The sequence below is a fragment of the Leucopleurus acutus genome, assembly GCF_964270905.1.
Source record: "Leucopleurus acutus genome assembly, chromosome: 4".
In the NCBI taxonomy this organism is placed as follows: Eukaryota; Metazoa; Chordata; class Mammalia; order Artiodactyla; family Delphinidae; genus Leucopleurus; species Leucopleurus acutus.
The window spans coordinates 135,949,381-135,966,674 of NC_139146.1; the positions used below are offsets into that span (position 1 = coordinate 135,949,381).

The window sequence follows — 17,294 nt, forward strand, 5'->3', positions numbered from 1 at the left end:
TCCCTGCCTGAAACAACAGGTCTGTACAAACCTGAGGAGGTCCCTATCTGCCCAAGGTGGTCCCTCCATCTACCTGAGGTGGTCCCTAAGTCTTCCATTAGCATCACATCACTCTCCATTTCTAGGAAAGAGTCTGTTTTGTGATGATCTTCTGCTCCAGTCCCTAGATTCTCTGCTCAACTACCTACAAGACTTGGTTTGAGCAAGGTCTGTAGCTTTCCCTCTCATTTATAGTCGGTGCAGTTAAAATCCCAAAGACAGAAGAGACCAACTACAAGAGCAACAACTTCCTTATTTGGGCCATTTTATTAAGAATGTTTATGGGCTTCTGTCATTAGTTTGCATTTTGGAAATCCAATAATACTAGTGTGAAAATAGTTGAAAGTGGGACAATCATCTTTATTCAAAAGTCAGTATTTCTGATTTTCATGTCACTCAAGAAGAAATAGAGACATGCCTATATTGACAAAATTTGGCTACATGCAAATGGTCATAGCATTTTTTTAAACTTTACAGTGCTTTTCCCTGATCCCATAGTTATCATCTATATCTCAGAAGCTGGTTTTTCCATATTTTCCATGTATCTAGATCATCTCTTTTTCCCCTGACAGGGAAGATTTTCATATCCTTCATTAATCCCTACCAAAACACAATCCTTTTCCTCCTCAAAAGAGGTATAGGTGGGCTTCCCTGGTGGCGCAGTGGTTGAGAGTCCGCCTGCCGATGCAGGGGGCACGGGTTCGTGCCCCGGTACGGGAAAATCCCACATGCCGCGGAGCGGCTGGGCCCGTGAGCCATGGCCGCTGAGCCTGCGCGTCCAGAGCCTGTTGCTCCGCAACGGGAGAGGCCACAACAGTGAGAGGCCCGCGTACCGCAAAAAAAAAAAAAAAAAAAAAAAAAAGAGGTATAGGTAAGCTTTGCTTACCTTATCACATGTATTACTTATAGTTTTCCATAAATTTTCCCATTAACTGGCTGAATTTCTCAGGTTGTATTTCATGCTTTTAAAAAATCTCTGGATTTAAGGTTTTATTCACTTATCAACCCTTTATGGAGTTTCCATTAGATAGTAAGCTGCAGAGAGCAGGAAAGTGTATGTATTTTTTCACTACCATTGTTTCAAAACCCAGAGCTAGGCCTGGAACAAAATAAGTGATCCGAGATACGTGTGGAATGATCACGGGTCACTGATTGAAGGCAGCTTTATTCTAGGTGCTGGGGACACAAGGGGAAGCAAAAATAAACCCAATTGTGCACTAAGGGAGCTCACTTGAGCGAAGTAGAACGGGAGTTGATCATCAAAATAAACATCAACTTGCAAATGTTGTGACAGTGCCATGAAGCGAAGGTACAAGGAGCTGTGAGGATCTGGCCTCCAGGGGTCCTCTCTCCTGGAAGAAGAGGGAGGAGCTTCCTGAGGAAGTAGCTTGAGTTAAGACCAAAGGATGGTTAGGCACCAGCTAGAGGAAGAGGAAAGGAAAGAGAGTTGCATCCTGTTTAGTTTCATCTCAGTTCTTTTCTTTTCCTCTCACTGTATGTTCCCCCTTGGTATTTATCATTATAGCCTCTTCCTGTTTTTCCCACCACCTTAGTTTGCTCAGTACTCATGGATTTCTTTATAGGAATGGATTTCTTTCTCCTTTTAGGAAACAACCAAGGCTTACTTTTCTGTTAAAAATGCCAATAATTATTTTAGAAACTAAGGACAGAATATCAAAGAGCAAAATGAATTAACAAGGGAAGCATGTCCTCTTCTACCTATTTACTCTAATTGGGGTGTGCTTAGGGACATGCCGTATCACAGGTACTTAATAGCTTTTGATTGGTTGGTCAGCTGATTGGTTAGTTGCTTGGCTGGTTGACTGAATGGCTGGTTGGCTGGCTGGCTGGCTAGATGTTGGTTGGTTAGCTAGCTGATTAGTAGGTTGGCTGGCTGGCTAGCTGCTGGCTGACTGGGTAGGTGTTTGGTGATTGGCCGACTGCCTGGTCGGTGGACTGGGTAATTGGTGAAAAAAATGAGAGGGGTAATTTAGCTTTGGTTTTAAATTCAGACTTAATTTTTACTCAGATTCTGACTGACCTGTCACTAACTCTATGATATTAGACAATTTACTTAAGCTCTTTAAGTCTCCATTCTATAAAATAGTATTTTTCTCATAGAGCTGTTGTAAAGATAATAGTGATATAGCTTACAAAGCTTTAGCACGGTACTTAGGCTAAATGAACTCTTCATTAGTATATGCTCACTACTTTAAAGAAAAGAAAGAAGCTAGAGTTTTATTTCCAAAAGAAACAAAATTAGTGAAAGCAGATGATGATCCTTTTTAAATGTTTGCCTATTTATCTTAGTCCTTCAAATATGTTTCACTGCTGCAAATACACTTCTGTTACAGACTAGAAATACACATACCTGAGAAGATTACAGTATGTGGAAAACTCATAAGCGCACAAGCAAACCATTTTTTTCCTCGACAGATTAAAACGTAATTCTCTCCCCACCCTCTTCCTCCCCCATTCTTCCTCATGACCCTATTGTTGTATTATTGTAGGGTGCATTAGGATACTAACTTGCTCTATTAAAAAAAGAAGTGCATCATATATTATTTCTTAACGTGGGTGACGATGGTTACCCAGGAGTTTGCTCTATAACTATTTGCTAAACTGAATATGTATGGTTTATGTATTTTCCTATGTGCACACTCACACTTAAACACACACAAAAGAGGTGAAGGGCTTCCCTGGTGGCGCAGTGGTTGGGAGTCCGCCTGCCAATGCAGGGGACACGGGTTCGTGCCCCGGTCCGGGAGGATCCCACATGCCACACAGCGACTGGGCCCGTGAGCCATGGCCGCTGAGCCTGCGCGTCCGGAGCCTGTGCTCCGCAACGGGAGAGGCCACAACAGTGAGAGGCCCACATACTGCAAAAAAAAAAAAAAAAAAAAAGAGGTGAAATTGGCATGTAACAAGGTGGTGGGATAGTACAGACCAAATATAAACCTAAGTTGGGTCTAGATAAGCAAAGGAAATTGCTTAAAAATTCCAAATTGAAAGGAATACACAAACAATATACCCTGTGAACAAGAGATAGAGATTATTCCAACTACTCCAAATTGGCTATCTCCATGTCACAAATTGAGTGGGTAGAGTGACAAATTAGGGAACTGTTTGTTTGTTTTGCTAATCTGCATGGATGTGACCTGCGCTGGAGTCACCGTGGGGCAGGATCCTTCCATGTCGTATTCCACTTGCTTAACCTCAGGCATGAAGAGCTTCTCTCGATGACAGAGCTCTTTAGTAGACTGATGAGTCAAGTCCCTTTGCACAGGTATCACTGCCCCGTCTCTTCCAGCCATCTTCATTAACATGCCTTCTACTTGTGCATGATTTCAGACACAGCTGCCCTGGTTTACTGAATGCTATCAGACACAAAGTTAAGAATTACAAGTCTTTATTACTAACAAGCACCTTTTGGTTTTTCAGCGCCGACTGGGAGATGCAGCAAAGAAAGCAATCAGCAAGCTCCAGGTCAGGACCATCAAGAAGGGTGACAAGGTAACAGCCTCTTTTCTTTTTTGGCAAGGAGCTATACAGAGAAGTGTCCGAGTTTCCTAGCAGCCAGTGTGGAAAAGAAGATGAGAAAGGGAAATACATACTAATAGTTCTCCTGTGAACATCTGTTATTATACCCATCATTATTTAGCATAATTTAAAGCAGTTTATAAAATGCATACTGTAGGACAACAAAGTAGTTGGAGGAAGAATTGAAAAGTAGGTATAGGAAAAGTAGACGCAACCAGGATGAAATCAGTATACGCACGCATTACCTGAAACATATAGCAGAAATGGGTCCCAAAATTTAAGTTGGGGATCTCCAGCAAACCAATGCAAAGAGGGAAACAATATTCAAACAAATCTAATTACCTTATTCCAGTGTCCCGCAAGATAAAAACAAAATGGCCGTTGCTGGTATTACAGCTTGAGAAAGTTTTTCCATGAATCCTTGCAAGGAAGATTGTTATGTGCTGAGTGATGTCCTCCACTTGAGTCTGCAGCAAATGCAAGAAACATATTTAGTCCCTCTGAAATTGAGTTTCTAGAACCCCAACGTCAAGGCAACAGTCTCTCTAGCTGTAGAATGATGACATAAAACCAAAAGCAGAAGCATATCTTAAGGAAGGACCGCAAAGTAGGCCAGTCTAGGCCCACAAGCCTCTCAAGGCCTCTGTTCTCCCCAGGAGAATTTTTCCCCCAGGAGAAATTTTAGAGCAGTGAATTGCAGTACATGGGTTTGGGGCTCCTTGGGGCATCGTAAGAGGTTCCCAACTCTACTTGTATACGGTATTGTCTCCAGTATGAATAATTGATCAGTCTCGCTAATTACGTGCTGCAGTTTTTCAACTATATAAAAATACCGTTGAGCTTAATAGGCTAAAATTCATTTAAAAGTATCACTAAATTTAAAGTATATTTTTTCATTACTTTTTTATCCTCAAACAGGATAATAAAAAACAAGGACTATTACATAAGTAATGTATTATGGGGTGTTGAAAGAGATTTATGTACTTGAAAAGAAAGCTGGAACCACTCTTTACGAGTTGTATACATTAGATTCCCGAGGAATGGGTAGATTAAATATCATTTTGACAATTCTCCATGAATAGTATTTCTCATCCTCGAGACTTTGCTATGTCCCCTCCGATTATAATAAGTAGCATTATTAGTAATGGTACGTTAAAAAACTGTTCCCTCACAAAAGCTTTTGCAGTGGAACCCGGAAACAGAAAGTGGAGGTTGGAAGGAATAGAAACTAAACCAGTGTACAATAAATTATGGATTAAGAAAACTGGCGCCGAGAGAGTTGAAAGCCTTGCTCCAGGCAAGCTCTCCTTTGGCTTGTTATTTGTGTGTTTACCGGAGTTGAAGGTGGGAAAGCAGGCTCACCTGTGCTGTCTCTGTTGCAGGAAACCGAGCCTGATTTTGACAACTGTGCAGTTTGTATTGAAGGGTACAAGCCCAACGATGTGGTCCGGATCTTGCCCTGCCGGTGAGTGACTAGGCTGCCTGCTTTTGACTGGGGCGTGTGTGGAGAGTGTCTGCTAGCCTCACTGGCTCCGACCTGCTCGGCCTAGCCCTGCAAGGTCAGTCTGCCCCAATGGTGCCGTATTCGAATAAGAAACCACCGACAAGCTCATTCTTTTTGTATAACCTTTCTCCTTGAAAACATTTTCTCTTGTGACATCAGAAATATTTTTCCGATCCTCTTCTCACCAAAGGGAGGAGACTACTGCTATGACCTAGGATCTCATGTACACAGTTTGAGGATGTAGCTCCAAGTTCAAGTTTTTTTTAACAACACATCTATGATATTCAGAATCATACTCGCTTTTACACGTGCTATTTTAATTAAAATAATAAACTCTTAAAAATGTTTTCTGAATGATCATGAAGGGATCAGCAAACCAGAATACAGTCAGGAGGGACTAGGAAGCCAAAGGCAGATTTCATTCCCCCTTATTTTTTATTGACAAGAAGAGAATGTGACCATCACCCCCAAACTTCTAGAATCTAGGGGCGGATGCCAGCATGTGTAGTTGGAAAAACTGCCAACTGGTGATTCTCTTAGAACCCTAATGCCTCTCTCACAAGTGAAATTCACCGTTAAGGTGTCTAGATTCTTTTTATACATTAAAATATATTTACATTTATTAATGTAAATATTAAAATTACATTTTATAACATTAAAATAAATATTACATTTATTAACATGAAATAAATTTAAATATTTCAATAAAATAAGATATGTTAAAGGTGCCTAAAGCTTTTTTAGTGTTTTTGCATCTGTGCAGGTGTCCTAAAAATAAAAATTAAATATTGCCTTAAACAAAGAGCCTTCACTTAGAAATACTGGCTTTAAAAATTCTAACAGTATTTAAGGAAATAAAGTAGAACACAGTCACCACCAAGATATAAAACAATCCATTCAGTCATAAAACAATGTGATGTTAAGAACTGTTTATTAGAAACACAAAAGAAATAGGATATGCCTTAGAGGACTTAGTTTAATAATCTCAAAGTGACAAAAAGGAACAAGATACTCAAATAGATGCAGACACTCCAAGGGGAGTGGACTGTGCTTGAAATGCTCTCAGGCAAATTGATCAGTAGGAAAACCAGCCTGAGGAAAGTGCACTCTGGTGGCCCCAGCTGAAGCCTTCAGGTGGGATTCCCTTTCCTTAGTTTATAGATGGTTGACTGTCTCTAAGAACAAATCATAAATTGGGCCACATAAAGACTTAGCAGCATCCTTCATGTGAGGGTACTATAGATAAATTCTCTCTCTAGACATTATACTTGGTATTTGCTTGGTGACTTCTAGAAATGCTGGCCAAGGATGGCAGTATGTGAACTACAGACAGCCTCTCCCGCTAGCATCTTTCCTCTCTGCAGCATTTTATTAAGAGTTTTATGAAGCCTCATACCTATGCACAAGGAAAGTCTTGATTCTCCTTTTCTTTGGAGCTGGCTTAGAGCCCTGTGAGTCTCCTACTAATAAAAAATATCCAAAGCTAAAATAAAAGGTAAATAACATCTTTTCCTTGAGAATCCAAAGAACTTTACAAAAGTAATTACAAAAAAACCACTAAAATTAGAGCTACCATATGATTCAGCAATCCCACTACTGGGCATATACCCTGAGAAAACCATAATTCAAAAGGACACATGTACCCCAATGTTCATTGCAGCACTATTTACAATAGCCAGGACATGGAAACAGCCTAAGTGTCCAACGATAGGTGAAGGGATAAAGAAGATGTGGCACAGATATACAATGGAATATTACTCAGCCCTAAAAAGGAATGAAATTGGGGTATTTGTAGAGATGTGGATGGACCTAGAGTCTGTCATACAGAGTGAAGTAAGCCAGAAAGAGAAAAACAAATATTGTACAATAACACATATATGTGGAATCTAGAAAAATGGTACAGATGAACCTATTTGTAGGGCGGGAATAGAGACATAGATGTAGAGAACAGATATGTGGACACAGTGTGGGGAAGGGGAGGGTGGAACGAATTGGGAGATTAGGTTTGACCTAAATACACTACCATGTGTAAAATAGTTAGCTAAGGGAACCTGCTGTGTAGCACAGGGAGTGCAGCTCGGTGCTCTGTGACGACCTAGATGGGTAGGATGGGGGGTGGTGGGAGGGAGGTCCAAGAGGGAGGGGATATATGTATACATAGAGCTGATTCACTTCGTTGTACAGCAGAAACTAACACAACATTGTAAAGCAATTTTACTCCAGTAAAAGAAAAAAAAACTATATATAGGCTTACTTTAGCTCCATCATTCATACTGTATAAAATAGCTTGTTCAGTTAGAGCTCTTTCATGAGTATATTTCATGCTACTGCATATAATTGCTGGAGGTTGCATAATATCTAAGTCACAGATGTACCACAATGTAATTTACTAGGCCCCTGTTACGGACCATTTAGCTGATTTCAGTTTTTAATTATGACAAATTACATTGCTTTAGCAGTATTTAAATTGTCATGGTATATTATTCCAGATCTGCTTTTATAGTATATGTTTTAGAAATTTTAACAAAGACAAAAGTAGCACTTTAGTACTTGTCACCAAAAAGAAAAACTTTAGGAAGTTTAATCTTATTTATGCTAACACTTGCCCTAGGCCAATTTAGTTTGGCCTTAGGCTCCTCCTTTTTACATCATCATTTGCTTCTCAGCTCATTTCTTGATTCTTTTTGCTTCAAGTTCCTCACTGTACATCTGCTTTTATTTCCTTCCTGTGGGCCCTGCTTTAAATAACAGATACATCAAGCATTACCAAACTCAGGTTGTAGTTGCTGTTTGATCTTAAACTAGACACACAGGCCTACTCTTTGAAGATTCTCCAGTTTTTCCATGTGGCTTTTAAAAATCAAGATATTTATGCCTGTTGCTGGTTTCTGCCAGACAGTTGGCACTAATGGATGTTATCAAACAAATGCACTGGCATTTGCTTTTTTGCTAGATAATTTCCTCTGGGGTATTATTAAGCCTTTGCTCCTATGAACTTTATAGTCTCTCTTACCAATTATTTCCAGGCTGACTCATCCACAGAATTCTTTGCATCTCCTTGGAGTAAAAACTGTTTCAAACAATGTTCCAGCGTATTGTCTTTCTTCTCTCACACTCTTTTCGGTGGCCTCCTAACTCCTGACATGCTGGGTGCCTCTCTTCTCTATGGTTGCCGTTTAGGGTGTCTTTCCAAATCACCCAGTCTCGTACCATGACTTTTTCAAAATCATTCTTCCCTTTTGAAGACACTTGCACAAATTAGGATGAATTAATAAGTGATTCTTCCTCTTTATTTGTAGTCATGGTGATGAATAAAGTTAAACTGTGCACATATTCATGTGCCGTTTCTCCCCCATTGTTCTTTCTTTGTCAGGGTCCTTCTCTAGCCCTTGGAGGCAAGCTTCCCCATTGGGTGAGCCTGCGCACCCACGTTTCATGTGAGGGAGGGACCACAACAGCACACAAAACATCTCAGGTCTAACTTTGGTGGTTTGGATTTGATCCTAATACACCAGATATTTTCCAAGGAGCTGTGGTTTTGCCGTAGCATACCTATGCCAAAACATACAACGACTGCATTCTAGGGCTGTTTTGTGTGACTAGGATCTGTACTTGCGATTATGATTTTTAGCCACAAAAGATATCTTATTGAAGTTCTGTTGTCTTCTCTTGTCCAGAGAAGAAGTTGGGCTCTCTCGTTCTTCTTCGGCTTTGACCCTACGGTGTCCCCACTGTCCTTCAATGGTTATTCATCTCAAACTATTTACCCAGTTGCAAACGCCGTATCTCAGAAAGAGCGTGATCCCCTTGGGCAGAGCAAACGTCCTTGTTTGTCATTTTTTAAAAACAAAGCAGTGTATGCATCCTTTCTCTACATGTTTGTCAATTTTTAAAAACAAAGCAATGTATACGTCCTTTCTCTACATGCCTATACAATTCTTTCCTATCTCTAATTTATTACTAAAGCCTTATCGCTAATTTGGGAAGATATTAGTTTCTACTACTGTCTTTTCCTTTGTTTGCAAACTCTCCCCACAATTTAGGAAAAAGTATGAAAGCTCCTTGGCAACAAGCAGGCCCTTGCCATAACCTTTTTAGTAACTAAATGCTTTATTCAAAACAACAAACATTTCTTTTGTAGCAACTGTATACCAGGAATAGTGTGAAGTACCAGAAATGAAAAGATAAATGGCATGTTCCCTGCTGTAAGGGAAATCAGGCTAGTGAGGGAGAGATAGGAATTCAAATAAGTCATCACAATACAGAGTGACATATATGCAGCAGTAATAGCAAAATGAATTAAAATTTTGGAGGAACTAATACCAGGCACAGGGAAGTTAAGAAAGGCTCCACAGGGCTTCCCTGGTGGCGCAGTGGTTGAGAGTCCGCCTGCCGATGCAGGAGACACGGGTTCGTGCCCTGGTCCGGGAAGATCCCACATGCCGCGGAGCGGCTGGGCCCGTGAGCCACGGCCGCTGAGCCTGCACGTCCGGAGCCTGTGCTCTGCAACGGGAGAGGCCACGACAGTGAGAGGCCCGCATAAAGAATCGGGGTCTTTTCATGGGCCAGTCAGAATTGTCCTCTGGGGTAAAACTGGAATGTGTCTTAACTCGCCTTAGCTCATTCCATAGTAACCCATCGATGAGCTATTCAAATTGCATCATCCCCAGCCCCCTAGAGAGACAGAAAAGCAGTTTCTGACAGACGACAGAGTTCGGCTGGGTACTAATGGCCCCATGGAGGCAGCATGTCCTGCTGGCTTGTTATTGTCACAGTTGGATTACAGATAAAATCCTCTAGTGCTCAAGTCATTGTCTTTGGTAGCCGTGCCTCCAACTTTCCACCAGTTCCTATACAAAATTCTCATGATTACAAATTAGCTCCTGTAGTTACGTTTTGTAAATAGTGCTTCTTGGGGGGAAACCATAGGAGGCAAGTGCTGTGGACACTGGCTGCCCTTTTAATCAGGACTTGGTGCGTATTTCGGAGCCGGGAGTCCAGGTCAGTGAGCAGCTCTGCAGGTCCATGGCTTGTTGGGCTCCGCCCTCTTCACAACAGGATTCAGTTTTGTCCTGAGCAAGCTTACCTGGTAGAGCATTCTGGAAGGCGGGGGGGCGGGGGGGGCGTGGTAAATATATATAGCATAAAGTTGATCGTTTAAACTGTTTTTATATTTCAGTGGCATAAAGTATATTCAGATTATTGTGCCACCATGAGGACATTCATCTCCAGACTGAAACTCTGTAGCCATTAAACAATAACATTAAACTCTGTTTAATGTTATAACATTAAACTCTGTTTAAACATTAAACATTAAACAATAACTCTCCATTCCCCCAGCCTGGAGTTGTGCGTGCGTGCGCGTGTGTGTGTGTGTGTGTGTGTGTGTGTGTGTGTGTGTGTGTGTTTTAATTTAGGCTTGATTTTTTATTAACAGAAGAAAATGTCAGTGCAGGAACTTAGTTTTGATTCAAGAATCTAATTTAAGTTAGCTAGCTAAAAATTGATTTTTACGTATTCAATTCGAAACCTGATAGTGAATGATAATTCTGTATATATCTGGTATTATTATTATTGCTATTATTACAATACTAATATGATGTGACTCTTACCATTATTATTACAACTGTTACTATCCTATTACTATTCCTAACATCATTACCACCATCCATTCTTTCCTGGCTTTCTGAAGTAGCCTTCTCACTGATCTCCCTGTTTCTACTCCTGCCCCTTAGTCATTCATTCTGATAAGTCTATTTTTAATTATCCAGCTAGATTGGCTGGACTCCGGGTACTTTTTTATGTTTTTTTATTTTTTATTTTTGGCGATACGCGGGCCTCTCACTGCTGTGGCCTCTCCCGCTGCGGAGCACGGGCTCCGGACGCGCAGGCTCAGCGGCCATGGCTCAAGGGCCCAGCCGCTCCGCGGCGCATGGGATCCTCCTGGACCGGGGCACGAACCCGTGTCCCCTGCATCGGCAGGCGGACTCCCAACCACTGCGCCACCAGGGAAACCCTCCGGGTACTTTTTTAGCGAGCACAAATTTAAACTCATTAAGTGTATCAGAAGTATGACTAAAAAAACTGTTTCTTTATGAAGATTAATTGAAATATACTTCAGTCCTTCTGTTTCTCTAAAATGTGTTTCTGTAACAAGGTAGATTCCCAGAAAATTAAGAACGTGCACTATTTCATATTCGCTCCTTACAAGAGAATTGAGCTGCCTGGTGCAATTGCCACTGATTTTATCAGGAATTACTGTAAGAAGCAATCTTAGGAAACTTGCCATTGTGGCTCTCATTAGGATTTTCTACTCTGATTTCATCGTGAGGACTCACCAGAGCAGTTCACACATGGAATACCTGCGTTTCTCCTGAGCAAAAGAATGTTTTTATATTGCGGATATGAAACTGTGCTATTTTGCAGATTTTTGTTTTTCTATGTTTGTTGATAGAAAGCCAACAGCCAAATCTGGAGCCCATCCCATAGCCAAAAGGGATTTTTTTAGCTTCATCCCTGACTCTGTTTTATGTCTCTCTTCTTATTTTCCTTTCTTCTTTTGCTTTTATGGCATCTTTTTTGATATCTGCATCTCTTAAGGTCACCGTAAGTCCTTTCTAGAATAAACATTTTCCATGTGTTTAAAACTTTCACAGTATCATTTTTAATTGGTGTATAATATCCCCTAAGTCATAATTTATTTGACTCTTTTTGGACATTTATGTGGTTCCCCCCTTCCATACCCACATACTTTTTTTTGCTATTATAAATAGGGCTGTGATAAATTAGCTCTGTGTGTGTAGACCTTAGTTACATTTTGGATCATTTCTTTGTTTCTAAGGCTACAAATTCAAATTGCCTAGTTACTTTCCAGAAAGTAGTACCGAAGGAGTTTTCCAGTCAGTCAGATCTAAGAAGAATATTCCAAGCAAAGATAACTAGTGGTAACCTGAAACTGTCAGAATATAATGCACGTGTCAAGATAATGGTAGAGAGGTAGGATCAGATCATTAGCACCTGAATGCCCAGCTGAGGAGCTGAGGTTATATAGCCAAGTCCTGGGAGACCAGCTGACGGGTTCAGCTTGTGCTCTATACACAGCACACTGGCACGTGTGGAACGTGGCTTAAAGGCTTAAAGTGATGTGAATGGAGTCAAGGGGACCAGTTAGGAGACTGTGGCAAAGTCAAGACAAGAAATGCTGGCAGCCTGACTTGGAGTGCTGGCATTGGGCACATAGGGAGAAGGATCTAGTCAGGAGATATTCTGGAGGTAAACCTAGCATGAGTCAGCCATTTGGATTACTTGAAAATAGCTGCCCCGTCAGATGGTGACTGATAGATACATCTATATTTGTTTGCAATTAAAACATTCTCATATCTCTCCATTCGGATTCTAAACAATAGAAAAAATCCAGTGGTTAGCACACTGTTATTCAAAAACTGTAACAGAAGAAACAGATTTCAAACACTGAAACAGATTTTCTTTCTCAGGCAAAAAGAAAAAAAAGAAAAAAACTTGAAGACCAGCTTTGGCTTATCTTTTTAAAACTTTCTTCTGAGTTATTCATCCCAAAACAACCCCATAACTGGGTCATTTAGTCAGAGTTCCATTTTAGATAGACAATTGTTGGATCCTATGTGTAAATGCTATGCTACCTTTCCTCTTTCTCATCTCTCTGTTTTAGAAATGAGGCTAAATTTCAATTGTATCTGTGTAAGAGATCTCTTTAGTAATTCAGGACATAGAATATATCATACTGTTTCTTTTTTCTTTCTTCTTTGAAACTTGAGTCTACATTTTTACAAAGATCAGAACATGACTAACCGCACTGGTGTTGAAAGAGATGAAATGGAGATTTAACACAATAATATGCCAGACTGAAAAGAGAAAACAGAATAAACAGTTACTGTTAAAGTACAGAACAAATTAATAGAGAAGGACAAAGAAAGCTTGTATGTGCAAATCGGGGCAATACATACCCTAATTTGCAAAGGAATTTCAAATGACATTCCAGTTAGAGAGATACTAAAAGGGATAGGCCTGGAGATTTGGAAAAGGAATTTTTTGAAGGCTGTTGAAAAGTCAAAGCCTAGATTTGGTCTAATTCAATGAATTCAGTGGAGGTCTGTTACATACCACGTATCTACAGTTGACAAGAGGCTTATACATCGTCTTTGTTCATCTACCCAAATAACCAGCTACTTTCCTTTCTCATTTGATGTGACTGATGTATGTATACTTTTAACATGGACCTACTTACTGACCCCTCAGATCCATCAACCATGGATCCATTAACAATCCGTTAACTCCTGTCGGTAAGGACAGGTGACATTTTCCTCTACAAGAGAAGCGGCTCTGAGAGAGATCTAGTAAAAAGGTACATGGCAAACAGAAGAGAGATCCATTTGTAAAGCTTTCTGAACAAACACGAACCCTAAGCCTTCCAGAGTGACTTGCCTGCCAAGGACCAGCCTCCTTAAGATCAAATTAGTAAGATTTACGGAGCTAGTATAGGTGAGAGCACCGTGCCTACAAGACAAGTGCCCTACCACCAGTGGCTTGCATCAGATGGGCCTCTCTCTCTGCTTATTCACTGTGTCCCAGAGAGTTTCCTTGTTCCCATTGGATGCTTCCAACCAAACCCACCGGGGCAGTTCATAGCCTCCCCTGCTTCTCCTGAAACTTTGATGTGGGATCCAGGTCTTGGATCCTTCAATGACAACTGAAGGCAACATCACAGTTGGACTCTGATATTCATCTGTGAACTTAGGGGCTCTCATTCACTCTCCCTACCAGACACAACATGATCATAATAAAGAACATAACATAAAGAAGAATTATAACCTGATGTAGAAATGAATATCATTTTCATATTTGAAAACTTCAAAAATCACGAGTTTTATGGAAAGCCCAATAAAAGACACTAGCCCCTGAAGGTTTCTAACCCCAGGACCCATCTAATTTTAAGATGAGTCATATGAACTGAATGTCTGTGTGAACAGAAGATTCCAACCTCTTTACGGGTAAAAACAATTTACAAAACAGTCTAATGTGATCAGGATTCCGACTCTGAGCCTTATAACTTGCGAAGTGGAAAACAAAGGGATGCTTTCTAGCCGGGCAGAAATGGTCTGTCCTAACTTTACCCTGTTGTGCCTGTTACATATGCTTGATTAGGAACAGATTTTTCTCCAAGTAACTTTTTTTAAAAAAATGGTGAACACTGGCTGATTTTCATAAGATTTGACTTACTCTTTCATGCCCATGTTACGCAAATTAGATTATCGGTCATTCTTTTCTCTGCCGTTTTATATTTTTTAAATAACTATGAATGTTTCATGACTAATTGTAAGAAATTTTGAAAATGGTGAAAAGTATAAAGAAGTAAGGAAGAATAATAATCTCACCACCCAGAAATAATCATTATTAATATTAGTATATTTAATTTTTATGATGTATGTATATATATAAGCATCCCATGTATGTTGTTAAACATTGTAGAGTCAGGCCACTAATATAATTTTTATTCTACTTTCTCATCTAATATTAAAAAGTAAGCATTTTCCAGTAACTTTAGAAATTATCTTAAAATATTTTAGTGGTTGCATAATGGTCCGTTACTGGAGTTTCTTTAACTGTCCCCCTTATCGTACAGCATTTAAATTGCATCCAGTTTTCATCATTATAAAATCATGGTCTCAATTGTTTGTTTGTTTTTTTTCTGTGTTTATCGCTTAGGATATGTTCCTAAAAGTGAACTTCCTGGGTCAAAAGTGCTTTCCAAAGGATCTCGATAAGTTTTGTCTAACTGCTTTCCTGAAAGGTGGTAATGATTTACACCCCATACTAGCAGGATGTGCCTGCATTAGTGTTTTTTTGGGACCAAGAAGTAGTGCCATTTTTAACCATCTTTCTCATCTAGTAGCCAAATACAAAGGTAGCACTTAGCTTTAATTCCCATGTCTTTGATTTCTCTGAGATATTATTCTTGACTAACCTAAGCTCTTCACATATCGCATCTGTCAATGAAAATTTTTCACCAAGTGGGAGTTGTGAGTTCAGTTTTATTTGGGGCTTAATGAGGGCTATAGCCCGGGAGACAGCCTCAGATACCTCTAGGGAACTGTTCCGAAGAAGTGGAAGGGGGAGGTTAGAATATATGTGATTTTGGTGAAGGGGGATACGTGTAATCAAGCACACATTTTGGAAGAAGGTTGCTGCTGGTCGCGAGAAGGTGGCTGCTAGCCACGAGGAGCAGATGTCTCCATTAATGATTTTAGTGCTTTTCTATATATGAGAAGATGCAGGGAATTGGGCTCATAAAATCTTCTCCTGAAAATATCTAACTGTCTGAAGGCCTGTTCTGCCAGTTTTTCCCAGAGCACAGAGTGCCTCATTCCTGGTCTCCACCCCAAACTCCTTTCAGGGTGTGTTGAAAGTCAGCACGTAGCTAGTGACTTCATTCTTTCAGAACCAGATGGCAAGCAACAATTTTTAGTTGGCATATCTACTGTAAATGTAAATCGTCATCGATAGTAAGATGCTTCCTGATTTCAGAGATGTTAAAATGGGGGAGGAAAATGATACGGCATAGAACTGATATAATGTGGTATTAACTATTTTTAACATTTTGTTTTCATGTTTTGGTAAATAGTGTTTTTTCTCATTTAAATATTTTTGGGTTTTATGATGCTTTTGGATTAATAGAAAAAAGTTATTAAATTTATGAATTTTTATCTTTATTTTTATCTCCTCTTCTTTCATCTTTCTTTACCCCCCCCCCAAAATAATAATAATAATAAAACAACTGAGCAATTAACTGCATTTTTCAAATTTCTCTGAAATTTATGTTGGTATAGGCATCCCACTCAATAGTCATTATTCACGAAAACTGTTATTTTAAAAACTCATTTTTTCAGGAACATAATTTTACATACTCTGCCAGATTAAAAGTTATATAGTATGGGGCTTCCCTGGTGGTGCAGTGGTTGAGAGTCCGCCTGCCGATGCAGGGGACGCGGGTTCGTGCCCCGGTCCGGGAAGATCCCACATGCCGTGGAGCGGCTGCGCCCGTGAGCCATGGCCGCTGAGCCTGCGCGTCCGGAGCCTGTGCTCCGCAGCGGGAGAGGCCACGGCAGTGAGAGGCCTGCGTATCGGGAAGAAAAAAAAAAAAAGTTATATAGTGTGGTGGGAGTTTAAAGTGGCACAACTGCTTTGGAAATTTGTCAGTTTCTACTGAAGTTAAACATATACTATCCTCTAACCTAGCAGTTTCACTCTTGGATATACACCCAAGAGAAATGAATGCATACATTCACAGAAAGACTTGTACAAGAATGGTCATCATAGCACATTTATTCGTAATAGCCAAAAAATAACCCCAAGGTCTAACAACAGAAAAATCTGTAAATCAGTTGGGGTACAGTCATACACTGGAAATCTACTCAGCAATAAAAAGACCAGCGATCGATGTACATGAAAGCACAGATGAATCTGAAAAAATTATGTTGAACCAAAGAAGCCAGGCAAAAAGAATAGATACTTTATGATTCCATTTATGTGAAATTCAATCACAGGCAAAGCTAATCTTTGGTGACAGAAGCCCTAATGACGGATTCGTGGCAGGGAGTGGATATCGTCTGGACAGGAGCAGGAGAGAGCTCTCTGGGGTGATGGAAACAATGTATATCTTCATCTGGGTAGTGTGTACATAAATGTATACCTACTTAGAAATCATCCAGCTTTCTTAAGATACAGTATATGCGTTTAAAGTAATGAAAGAAAATTTTACAGTACCAAAGAAACTACATTGTGGACTTAAAGAAAAAAGTTCAATTTGTACATTAGTCAAAATTATATAAAATTTAAGTTCAGAGTTTGTTGATGGTTCATTCTAATCATTTTTCTTTGATTACTTTGGAGTTTTGTGTATGAACTGCCAAAAATTAGCTATCACTCCATCTAGGGGATTAAAGGAAGGAAACATGAAAGGAGATGTGGCAGCATTGATAAATGTCTGATGTGTTATTTTCTGTTATATTTTCAACAGAGCAAATGCTGCCTTCAGAAAGATGTCTTGAACTCTAATAACCTTGTTAAATGTGGCATTCTGACTTCAGATGTCCTGATCCCCATTTATATTCATCAACTAGACACTTGGGACACATGCCAACCAGCTCTGCTACCCCGGCCAAACAATATAATTAGA

General features: G+C 40.0%; 1 protein-coding gene across 1 annotated transcript in view; it reads left to right on the forward strand.

The window, feature by feature from the left end:
• The window catches only part of RNF150 (ring finger protein 150), a gene marked incomplete at both ends in the record, with an annotated part of 236,001 nt that overhangs the window by 160,422 nt on the left and 58,285 nt on the right, over positions 1–17,294 (forward strand). Inside the window, 2 exons of the mRNA XM_082838513.1 lie at positions 3,481–3,552; positions 4,962–5,044. Coding sequence (XP_082694639.1) covers positions 3,481–3,552; positions 4,962–5,044 — 155 coding nt within the window. The remainder of the gene's footprint in view (positions 1–3,480; positions 3,553–4,961; positions 5,045–17,294) is intronic.